At 34.7% G+C, this 12,923-nt stretch overlaps 1 protein-coding gene and 1 long non-coding RNA gene across 3 annotated transcripts; one reads left to right on the top strand and one right to left on the bottom strand.

Annotated features, from left to right (window-relative positions):
- Nucleotides 1-1,000: 1,000 nt before the first annotated feature.
- LOC132641275 (mitochondrial import receptor subunit TOM20-like) lies at nt 1,001-6,410 on the bottom strand. Of its 2 annotated transcripts, none has more exons than XM_060358200.1 (6): nt 6,061-6,410; nt 5,000-5,078; nt 4,337-4,506; nt 4,172-4,219; nt 2,452-2,532; nt 1,001-1,567 (listed from the first exon to the last, which is right to left on the bottom strand). In XM_060358200.1, exons 1-6 carry the CDS (start codon nt 6,169-6,171, stop codon nt 1,442-1,444), a joined length of 615 nt encoding a protein of 204 aa, XP_060214183.1. In that variant the 5' UTR covers nt 6,172-6,410; the 3' UTR covers nt 1,001-1,441. The 2 variants fall into 2 exon arrangements, with proteins under 2 accessions (XP_060214183.1, XP_060214184.1); XM_060358201.1 differs by having other exon boundaries at nt 1,001-1,491.
- Nucleotides 6,411-7,464: 1,054 nt separating this feature from the next.
- Nucleotides 7,465-12,514, top strand: LOC132641274 (uncharacterized). Its single transcript, XR_009582791.1, has 3 exons — nt 7,465-7,753; nt 10,987-11,093; nt 11,919-12,514. It is a non-coding gene; the product is annotated as an uncharacterized LOC132641274 (long non-coding RNA).
- The last annotated feature ends 409 nt before the right edge of the window (nt 12,515-12,923 follow it).

Raw genomic sequence — 12,923 nt, 5'->3', positions numbered from 1 at the left:
ACCCGAGCAACCCGAAAAAACTGAGAAACCCGAAAAAACTCGAGATTGAAAAACCCGACTTTTGTTGGTTTGGTTTGGTGTATAGATTTAAAAACCCGATGCAATTGGTTTGGTTTGGTCTTTAAAAAATCCGAACCAACCCGGTTCATGTACACCCCTACTACTAGCATTTAACTAATACTTTAACAGATATGCCCTACTGGACCTTAACTGAATAGGGAATATATATTCCTCTTAGCCTTGTAAGTACAATATGAATATATATGCACTCTGATAGCTGTGAAGCAATGAAGCAAAGTTTCTTCAGGTGGACAATGACAATTTCTTGTACTTGTTTCCATAAAACAATATAAGAAAACCTTGGAAGCTAAATTGGATACTCAGTCACCCCGACATCACTTCCAGCTCCTACTATATTTTCATATGATGAAAAAAAAAAAAAAAAAAACCTTAAATAAGGTCACACTCATTCTAAACTCACTAGCTCTAGATTCCGAATTAATCTCTACACCTCCCACGAACCGGGAGAAAAGAAAAGAAAAAAGAAACAACTTCACCACCAATTTCCAGTTGGCCATTTCTTTCTGATTGTATATGTGGGTAACATTCTCTATGTTTGTCCATCTGAATTTCCAAAATTGACATTCGACCTCAGTTTATAACAGGTTTAAAGAAACAGTCATTTGATATATCTCTCGTGAATTGGACAGGCAGGAATTTTCATATCTACAAGTAGGATGTAAATAAGGAAAAAGTACAAATACTAATGGTAGGTGGAATAAACCTTAGGAACTACAAATGATAAAGGACTGATGTGAAGGCATGAAGATTATAGAACACAGCAGTAATCAACAATTAATAGATTATTAGACATACATATATAAATAGCACATAGTAGAAAGTATGTGCAGAAAACATGCAATCAGGCATTGCTGTTAGATGCGGACGCCATAAACAAGAGAGATGAAACAGAATAGGATTGGGGGTTTATTCATCTACATGTCATAATAGATGATTCAGATCAAATAAATGTTAAAGTTTTAAAAATACAGAAACATATTGTTCATCTACTGATTTGTTCATCTAACGATAATGAAGCTTCACTGTAAGCAGAATAACCACAAGTATCAGGAGATACTATAGCAGATTCATGGTCTAAATCTGCACGAAGGCATACAATCAATCGTTATAAGTGAAAACCAACAGTTAAATGGTCTATGACCACCAAAATTAATTAAAAGCAGAAAAGCTAATAATGCTTTAACAGAGGAAGTCATATATCTTGTGGCTGATTACCCAAGTACAAAAAGAGGCAAGTGTAAATCGATCGAGTGAGTCTTCTAGGTGATCCAGCGGTGTAATTTTACATCCCAACTCTCAGAAAGAATCTTGTCCATAGCAGGAACTTCCACGAAGGCAGCCAGAATTGATCTTATTTTGCTCATCTTGGGGGAGATGGATGGGCCTGAGATTTTGCCATTCCCAGCCATGCTACAATTCCAGCACCAAGAAGTACCCATCCAAAGACATCATACATGAGATCATGGTTTGCCTTTATAACAGAGCTCTAACACAGAATAACCAGAAAAGAAATACTAACAATCAGATGATTGCATATTTCCTAACTAGGATAAAATGTGGCACTAATAGTAGAAAAGCTACGACTGTCCAACAAAAGTAGCACTAACAGCAGTACGGTAAAAGAACACTTATTTTGTTAAAAGTGAAGGGCGAGTGGAAGAAAATGTGAAAATGTGAAGTTTCTCCCTATAAACTCAAAACCTGGAGATACCAAATGCTTATAATCCTTGGTAGAGCTTCTTTAAGATTTCGTGAATGAACCCAGTAAACGAACAAGTAGGTTATCCAACCGGAAATGTAGAAAGATTTAACCTTTGCTGGACCTACAGATTTAAGGAAAGAATCTAAAACTTTTTATAGGGTTCATGAAGCAGGCAAGAGCTTTGTGTATCTATAATCAGTGATTCCAGCCAGATATTACTTATTACAGAATACCTATCTTCTTTTCAGGGTAGAAGGGTTTCATAACTTTCATTTGACATAAAAAGCTATATGAGGAGGAGTCCGTAAAACAAGCACAAATATTTGGACAAAACAGCCTCATGTACTGAAGAGAGGTTCCGCTAGTATAACAGAGTTCCTAATGATGCCTAAACTGTTCTTCGTGAAGGGTTTGCTTCCCTGATTTGTAAATCGTGCAGGTCCAGCTGACCCTTACTTAAACTAAGAGGAAAGAAGTTATTCTGTAACTTCTAATAGAACACAAAGTAAAATTCTATCTGATGCTTTCGATGCAAACTTTTGAACCCCATAAAATATCGAGTAAATCTTACAGAAGATGAAGCAGCAGTTTATGAATCAGTTCTCCAACTAGAAATATCTTTTGAAAGATATCATGTAAGAATGATGTTTTAAAGAAGTATATTCAACCTTTGCGTTTAAAGAAGTTGAAGATCCTCCAAAAGCCTGCTGAACTTTCCCTTGTTGGAGTTGCATGTGCAATAGTGTTGCCTAAAAAGTAATGGCATGGCAGAAGTTTTGTCATCCGTGAGAACCAATGAGACAAGCAAAACTAGGGAAGCTAAAGAACAGAGAAATATTGAAAAGTTAGCATAATTTGCATAGACCAACATATGCTAAACTATTCCTAAAGATATTGACATCCCAATAATTTAAAACCAATGGAATCCATCTAATCATTATCCTACATTCTCCCCTCCAGGTTAAAGAAAAGGAGTTCCGCCAATTGGTTAAGTAAAAGAAGAAAGAATTAATAATCTATAAGCTCCTTACATCATATTTTTATGGGTAAAAAATTGATCGCATCATTCATTAAAATTGATAAAAAAAAAAAAAAATTTAGTAAATAGGCATCCTTCCCAATTTACATTTGCGATCCTCCAATTATGTTTACATAAAATACCTCTCTCCAACAAGTGTACAGACACCATCAAAAATTTGAAAAAAATCAGGATGATAAAAGCTATTCTGGATCAAACATAGAGCATTAGCCAATTCTCTCATCTAAAATTTGCTGTTGGTTTTACAGTTTCAGATGTAGATATAAAACTGAAGCCCCTATGCTCCGGCGATGCTTAATTGTATGTACCTATCAATTCCCGTTTTACATGCCAAACAGATGCATGTACACATGACGGGCATTAGCAGGTAACAGAATTTCCAATCAAATAAATCATTATGTTTGTATCTCAAGTTAGCATCCTTAACAAACATGTGCACAGTGAACCCCTAGAGAAATTAAAGGAACAGAATGAACCAATGATGGTTTTCATTTTGTTTCAATGAATGTTATCATATGAAGACAGAACTTCTCTTCTTACTTAATGTGTCCTTGCCTTGCCAATAAAAACTATGCAGTTGCATTTTCGTAATGCATTCAAGCAAGACCTAATGATCACATCCGGTAGAGCGTGCAAGTAGCACACATAGTGGATAAAACATGATGATGATTGAAGCTGTTAAAACACGATGAGGTTTACCTAATATTACGAGTAAAGTTATTAAAAAAAACTATAATCTCTCAGAATATATTTGGACTTAGCTAAGAATAGAATACAATACGAGCAAAGGAGCCATATAGATGGTACCAACTAGTTGAAAAAGGTTGACATGTAGTTATGCTTATATTAGATCCAGCATTTGCTAAAAGTTCTTTCAGTTTAGTTAGAAACTTGTATGTTTGCGTAGGCACAAGTGTGAGATCTAGAGAACCTCTAGTTTTATAGAATCCGCAATCTACCTCTTTAAAAAAAAAAAAAGTGAAAATCCGTAATTAATCTTCAAAGACAAGCTATTTAATCTTGGAAAGACATCAGCACGAATAGAGCAGCATAATCACAGCAGATTCATAATAACCGACTCCACTAGTATAAGATTGAGGAATGACTAATTTGATTTGATAATCAGACTGAGACAAACAATGTTTAAAAGCATGAGCGCTAACACTTCGAAAAAGCACAGCATACAATTGTGCACTTGATCAAACAAAGCATCCGAATTGTTGCCTGCCTGTACAGTTAAACTGGTCTCCACAATCCATTAGTTGTATGTCAAGATAAGGAGAAGAATGACAATCTAATATGCTTTTTCTTTTCTGATAATCTTGGACAAGCTAATTGACATTATATACCTGAGTGTTGGCCTCCAAGGATTTGTGGTACATCTCATTCTCAGGATCCTGAAGATAAAATGACACCATCAAAGATTATTGTCATTTCCCTTCAAGCATTTTTTGGGGTGGCAAGGGGAGAGGAATCTACCTCGGGTAATACTTTCTCAAAATAAAAAAGTTTACCTCATCTAATGCTTTTTGAAAATACAGGTCTGCCTTCTCAAAGTTACTCTGTGCCTCAATGGGGTCAGACGCCAAAAATGCTTCAGCACTGTGTGCTTTTCCAAGATGCCATAATGCTTCGTGTTTTTGTGAATCAATCTTTACAGCCTCCTCTAGCTTTGAAATAGCCTCTTTAAGATGGAAAACAGTTAAGTTTGTTGTACTTCATAATCATTTATCAATGAATCATGTAATGAACTTGAAGCTCTCAGTGCTCATGAGAGAAAATTTGAAGGTTCTGCACGACATCCATACTCACATGATTAACATTTAAAACATTCACATGTCTATCAAGACACACTAACAAAATTTTCACGATCACATCAACCTGAAAAATTAGAATCATGTATAAATTACAGCTAGTGTGCTACCGCGTCCATATTACAAGTTTCTTAGATAATATGGATAGACAAAAGTGACAAAAGGAAGCTGCATTGTTTTCATAGTGTTACGCATGTAAGGCTTCAGTTTCTTAGCACTCAAAGGAAGGATGAGCCATTCAATATTTACTTATATGATTTCGACATTTACTTTTGGGGTTGTGATTCTTGAACATAATTGACCAAGCAGCTTTAATCGGTACAACTTTGGGGAAATAATATCATGGAAAATGGCTAATGTTACCTTTAACCATTTTCTTTGAGTCCTGCAGGGTTCCATATTGTGATAGCTGGAGCAATGCCATACCCCATTGTGTTAAATTCTGCAAATTTCAGCAGAAATCAAGTTGGACAAGTCAGTAATATAAATTGACGAACGGATGAAATTAGAAACTAAAAAATCCCAAAAAAGGCTTCTCATTTCCTCCTTCCACATAAAAGGCACATAAACCCATAGCAGAACAACTAAGATAAAACATACAGATTTTTAAAGCAATCTTTAGTCCTCTTAGATAGTAATTTTTAGATTGTAATGAAAGAAAGAAAGAACACTTGCAGATTATAGACAAAATATATTACCTCCACCTGGTATACGCACCAACTTTAATTACTCTTAACTACGACAACAACATACACAGTGTAATCCCACAAGTGGAGTCTGTCGAGGATGTACGCAGACCTTACCCCTACCTTTTGAGGGGTAGAGAGGCTGTTTCCAAATTACTCTTAACTCAAGAAACAATTAAGAAACTTATACTTATATGTATCGTAAAGTAATGATCCACCATTTCATTGTAGCGAATTATGTTTTAACGTTTCCTTGGTCTTTTCTTTTATTTTTGTTTCCTCGATTCGTACAAGGTAAATTTAAAGTTATGATTCATCATTCTGTTTTAGCAAATTATGTTTTAACATTCACTTGGTCTTTCCATTAAATTTTTCTTTACTCTTGTTATGAATCCTTGCTAACAATTTTAAAGATATTCATTCTATACGATTTAACCCCTTTTTCTTTTTTACATTTATATCGAATCTAAGGGTGTGTTTGGTATGTATAAAGGAAAACATTTTTTGGAAAATATCTTGCAATTTTCTCATGTTCGGTAGAAAAAAAGTAACTTAAAAATGAAGAAAATGACTCAATAGAAAAAACAAGTTTCATAAGTGATCACCGCGACCCTCTCACACCCCCTACCCACAACCCCATCTCCACGCCCACCCCATCCCTATCTTGATTATATTAGTAATATTTAACTGTTATTGGACAGACAATATAAGCTATAATTGAGAAAAAGGGAGACAAACCTGAGCGTCATTGGGATTAGTGGAGTAGTTTGTTTCAGCATTCAATCGAGTTTGTTCTGTTTGAAAGATAAGTTCCATGTTTATTTCCGAATTCTCCACACTCATATCCATTTCTTTGTTAGGAGTATTTCGTACTTCTCTGCTTGTCCGATGAAGGCTTTATCACAAACGTTCTATGATGACCCAAATGTCTTCTTTCCAAAATGGCTTCAATTTGTCTTTATCCACTATTGGATTTCAATTTCAATGGCCCCCTGCCCTTAATTTTTTATTTTTTATTTTAACTACTGTAGAAGAGTAGGTTTGGGCATCCCATCGTCTCAACCCAATCTTCGAAAAATAGAAAGTGGGTTTGAGCATGAGATCATCGTCTACCCACTCTTTTATAATAAGAAAAAAAAAAAGATGGATTTATGTGAAAAAATTGGAGATAATTATAAAAAAATATTTAAATAATGATAATAAATTCATAAAATGATAAAAGTATGCTTAGAGAAATTTAGAAAAAAAAAATAATGATTTAAATGAAACACAAAAAATGCTAAAGAAGTCATAAAATCAAATACCTTTGGGTAAGAATAAAAATGTATTAATTTTAGACACATACATCTCACATAAATAATAAGGAATAATATCAAGAAGACGAAATATAAAGGTCAAGAAATGTATATACATATTTTTTTTAAATGATGAAGTTAAAAATTTAAGACTAGTATGTTAAAGGTCATTTTTTACTCTTTTTCGAGGAAAAAAGAACTTTTTTTTGCCTGTTTTACATTTTCTGTAATCATATAAATTTTATTGAATGTAAACTCATAAAATATTTAGATTATATTTTAAATATAAAACATATTAGTCCACTAAATATTGTGAGCTAATATATTTGAATTAATTATTTTATTTCAACACAGAGATTTAAACTAAGCCTAATTTTAGTTGGGTTAGTCCATTTAGTTGGATTCCAAAAGATGAGCCTATTGCCCAGTTACATGCCACGTGTCAAATGATGTGGCAACGCAAATCAAATAAATGAGCCAATAAAATCATGTCATGTGTCAAATGTGCGGCAATCCTGTTACATCTCATATTTTCGCGCTAGTATGCGTCGTAAGTAAAGTAACGAAAATCGGAAAGGTTGGGAACCCTTATATGGACATCAATGGTTTTAAAACAAGTGTTAAGTAAGTCTCTTAAGCATTCGGGGCTAAACGAATCAAGGAAATTAAGTTCGTCGAAACTCAAGGAAAATTAAGCAGAATTCTGGACAGGATTTTGACCCAACTTTCTGGGGTTATATCTTCTAGTGTATAAGTAGTTATGGAATACATAACGTATCTAAATTCAAGTTCATCAAATCTAATTCCTAACACAACAAACTGTTTGTCAATCAGAGTTTGTACAAAAGGTTATGTACGTTTTAAGAAAATGTTGCGAAGCAGCTCCCTTAGGACCCACTAAGGCGGTGGAACTTTTCACCAAGTGAATAAATCGGTGGGAGCTTCATTTTAAGTCATTTTCACTTCCTATACACTCCTAAAAACCTCTCCAACAGTTCCCACAAGATCCAAGAGCTAAATCAAATGTCGGGAATCCCGTGGTGCTAGTAGAACTTAGCTTCTTCTTGTTGTGTTGAAGATGGAAGTTCCTTCAAGTTGAAGTAAGCTTGAGAATAGGCTTGCTCTTGCTGGTTGAGGTAATATTTCTCATCTTTCATATGTATTTGAGTAAATCAAACTTGCTGGTTGAGGTAATATTTCTCATCTTTCATATGTATTTGAGTAAATCAAAGGATAGATTTACGTAAATCTTACATCGAGAACCCTGTGGTGCTTGTAGAACTTGAGTTCTCTTATTGTAGTTGATTCAGGGTTTCTTCAATGTGAAGTAAAATTGGATTTGGGTTGTCCATGCTATTTTAAGGTAAGATTTTACCTCTTCTTCCTATGTTTGAGCTTCTATAAGTCTTTTCTAAGTTGTGAAAGTTAGAACTTGTGAGATATTGATTGAAAAATCATGTTTGAGTTATAGTGACTTGCTGGACTGTTTTGAAGGTGTATTTACAGCACTTTATGGTTGGAATTGATAAGAGAACGTGAGTATGTTGTTGTTAAAGTTGTGGACCTGTATAAGAAAGAAGTAAGGGTTTGAAAGTGTAGCTTTATTAGTCGTAAAACCGAGCTTGCTGCTCATTTGTTGCGCCATTGTTGAGCTGTTGTGAGCTTATTTCTAAGTTGAATTCATGGCTGGTTTACACGTGGAAGAGCTTATTTATGTATTGTTGGTTGTGTTTCTCGGTTTGAAAGAAAAGAGAAGTTGGAAACGTGTTTTTAGTAATATGAAAATTGAGCTTGTCGCTCATTATTTTGTTATTAAATTGTTGGCTTGTAGCAACTCCTATGGAGGATGCTACTTAACGAAATTAATCCATACTCACTAATTTAAATATTCGCCCCGAGACTATTTTGTAAAATAGACTAATAACTAAATTTAAGGATAAAATTTATTTGACAACATGTTCACGAATAGAACAAAATAATAAATATATATGTAATTCAAGTGTACTACAAAATTTAGAAGAAACAAATTTAAAATAATGATTTTATCATGTGGTAGCGGAAATAGGCCCATGTGAACAAGTTTCAAAATATAACATCTCAACATAGCAAGATCTAAAAAAAAACTCTCCTAAAAAAGAAATGGACAACACCTACTTTGAGTTAAATCAACACTTTAGAATTCATCAAACACTTAGTAGAGAAATATTTTTCATGCTACAACATCCAAGGCTCATACCATGCATGAAATTCAACTCCCAATCTCAAATACAAACTAGTTAATTTTCCGAAGTTCAACACAAGTACTGAATTTAAAATATTACAAGACTTAGGCATGGACACTCCCAAAATAGTCAAGTCATTCATCAAAACCAAGTTACAAAATATTAGCATCATGACCCAAATTTCATTCAAAAGTGCATATCTAAGTGTGTCACATGGATCACATGTAAGTCCCCAAAAGTATACAAAATGAACATGCTTATGCAAATGTGATCTTGATCTAAGCTTCCAAATAGTCTACTTCAAATGGCCATCCTCGAGTCTCTCACGGAACATCATCTACGATAGTAACAAACTATCGCTAAGCATAAAGCTTAGTGGCACATAAACTTAACTAACATTTCATATGAAAAAGTATGCTATGTAAGGAGTACAAAATAAATTCTAGAAAGGAGCATATCAAAATCATCATCAAGTACTTAACGAAGGTACATTATTTCAAGAGAATCAGATATCGAATAATAAAATAGTTCAATATATCAATATTCAATATCTCAAATGTCAAGAAGCTTTCCAAAGCTAATTCAAAAGGGTCCACCAATTAGTTAATTTAATAGTGAGCTACGTATCAAAAATGAGTCCAAGAACTAAATTCAAGGAATAGATTTATCAAAGTAAGCTATACACGATATTCAAGAGAATCAAATATCAACCCAAGTAGTCGTTCCAAATACCAATATTCATATCTCTAGTGTCAAGAAAGCTTCCCAAGCTAATTCGAGAAAGTCATTCAATTAGTTAATTTTGTCCAACACATACATCATGCCATCACATCAAGCATAATCAAATAACAAGAAGGACCGAATCCTAAATCAAGAAGGGTCGTCACCTAATAATCAAGAGAATCATGATCCATGTTGAAAGTAGCTTTCCACTCATTATCGAAAATGGACAAAAGTCCATCGCAAGATGAAATGTAAATCCAAAGTCAAGATGGGCAAGATCCGAACAATACCATGAGGTATGTCATTATAAGTGACAAGGTCACTATCACAAGAAGGACAATGTCTCGAGAAGAATGCGATAATGCTTAAGCAATGCGTATATGTGGGCGAATGAAGTCGTCTTACAAAAATACTTCACATAACACCAATGTAATTTTAACATACTCATAACTCAATTACCAAATTACACCCTCAATGATAACGTTATCATATTGAAGTGTCTCAAGATATTCTTTCTCAACCAACAAAGCAGGTAAACTATTAAAGTAGCAACAAAATTAATATAACAACAATTTAAAGTCGATACGATTTCACCAAAATTCAGCTTCTCACAATATCTCAAACAAAATAATTGAAAGAAAAGTTCAAGTTTAGGTGCAAACCTTGGAGCTTTAGTGCTTTTAAAGCTCAAACAAACATCAAGAAGTTATAAATCCCCAAAGCAACGATCAAGTAAATATGTCGACTTCCTTAGCCAATTTCCCTTAGCTTGTACAAGAGTATATATATACCACAAGTATGGAGAGACTCCAATGGATGTTTGGAAGGAGGAGTAAGAGAGATATTTTGGGAGAAAAGGGTTGCCATAAGTATTGTTTATGATGGAAGGACTTTCAACATATATAATATCCAATCTTATCTATAAAGTGTAGAGGATAACTATAAGATTGTTAAATAATATACTAACCTCCATACAAGATATTTTGTTAGTCATTCTCAATTTTGCCCTTACCAAACTCTCTCTATCTCACTAAGGTTAGAATAATTTTTCACAAGTTACTAAACTAAGAAAATTTCCAAAGTCTAAAGAACTAACTACAAATATACTTGTGAATTAAATAAGGGAACATTAATACTTTAAATAAAACATCTTTTAAATAACACAAGAACACAAATATAAAGAAAGGGTAAGAATGTTTAACAACATATGCTTTACATAATTAGTAAAATAACGTATATAATATTTCATAAAAAATTTGGGGTGTTACATGGCTGGTTATAGCCATTATTATGCCTATTGCAGGCATGAGGAAAGTAGTAAAATCAGGGGAGATGTTGCTCATTTTAATATAAAATAAGCTTATCGTTCATTGTACGATATTTGTATCTTTCGTAGCTTAACGATAGCATCATTATCATTGTAGATTAAGATGTGACGAGTTGAGTTCAACGTGATTATTGGACAGATTATTATAAGGTTGAAGCGCTATTCAAGCCGAGTACGTTGTCATAGGCGAGCACTTGACAAGAGGTATGTAATAGCTATACCCTTTTCCTTGTTTGGCATGTTTTCATAATCGAAATTTCAAAGAATTGGCTATAGAGTTCCTCGCCATGATTATCACGTCTCAGTTATATTATAGTTATCCCTTGTCGGGAGTTCTCATTCAGTATATACTCTTGCCATACGGCTAAAAGAGTAATAACATAGTTATAAACAGATATGCTATTGAGTTCGACAACAGAAGGTCATATAAACAGAAGGTAACGAGTAAGAGTTGTTCACAGAGTTTCCATCACTGTATTATGCTCAGTTATACTATATTCCTCCCTTATCGGGAACCGTTATTTATTTTATGTTTTGTTATAAGTCAGTAGAAAGAGTAGAAGAGATAAGGTTACAAGTTACATAGCACCACCATTGTACATACAGATATGCCCGACCTATGAGTCGGAGAGATACGCCACCACATTAGCCAGAGAGTTATGCTCAGCCTATGAGTCAGAGAGATATACCCAGCATATTAGCTGGAGAGTTATGCCCGACCTATGAATCGAAGAGATATACCCAGCATATTAGCTGAAGAGTTATGCCGGGCCTATGAGTCAGAAAGATATGCCTGACTTATTAGTCAGAGAGATACACCGAGCCCTATATATGCCGGCTAGCTAGATTACTATATTATGTAAAAGATGAGTCAGAGCAGATAAGTTTACCTTTAGAGTATCCTTGGTTTCAGTTTATTTCGTTTATCAGTTTTAGTTTTAGTTCCAGTTATTCAGTTGCCTTACATACTCGGTACATTATTTCGTACTGACATCCCTTTTGCCAGTAACGATGTGTTCATTCCCACAGGTCCTGACAGGTAGCCAGAGACAACGCTTCAGTAGCGAGCATCAGAGTTCAGCCGATTGGTAAGCTCCCTTCATCCGTGTCACGCCCCGAACCTGGGCCTGGACGTAACACGGCACCCGGTGCCTGACTGCATGTGACCAAGTGAACCAACTGGCTGACTGAATCAACATGTGATATCAAAACATAACTGAATGTGGAAACAACTAAACACATGCTGATATACTAAAGGTCTGACTGAAATCATAATGCGGAAATACATAGAAAATCTGAAATATATCTAAAAGTAGCCAACATGGCTAAACCAAAACGACTGAACAACTGCCATCAAGGCTAACATAATAAATATCTGACTGTCTGAACCGTGTCTATGAAGCCTATGAGAGCACTGAATAATAAAGCTGTCTATAAACTGAAATGACTGGATAGCTGACAACGCTCCGAAGGAATTTGGGGCTCACCAGTAGCTGATACGTGCTCCTAAATATCTGAGTCGTCACCTGTGTATCGTTGCCCCACGCGCCTGAAAGAGCGACGGGTGTCGGTTCTGCACAGTGTTCGGTAAAATGGACATAACTTCTTGTACATAGCTCTGTTTGGGCTCCACAATATACCGTTGGAAAGATATTTCAAAGGGCTACAACTTTCATGTTTTAAGCTTCCTCAAATTCCCAACGGATTTTCACCGAATTGGACTGGAAGATAGACGTATCGAAAATTTAGCCGATTCTATCGAATTTTAAGTGCCTTACTATTAGCCATATTGAGAAGATCATATCGCCTTGCTCCGATCTCTAATTGGCTTGGTCCTTATATCGTTAGAAAGGTATTTATACATACTACAACTTTCATTAAGGGTACTTTCCCAAATTCCCAAATAATCAAGGAGTTATCGCTGCCCGAAATAGGCCTATCAACCATTTTCGTAAAACGTTCAAACCTTCAGTTTTTTCACTAAAACTCTAATGATATGAGTCTAAACTTAGTTCCAAGATACGGGGTGTTACA

This window comes from Lycium barbarum, chromosome 5 (genome assembly GCF_019175385.1).
Source record: "Lycium barbarum isolate Lr01 chromosome 5, ASM1917538v2, whole genome shotgun sequence".
In the NCBI taxonomy this organism is placed as follows: domain Eukaryota; kingdom Viridiplantae; phylum Streptophyta; class Magnoliopsida; order Solanales; family Solanaceae; genus Lycium; species Lycium barbarum.
This window is presented reverse-complemented; position numbering and strand designations above follow the sequence as displayed.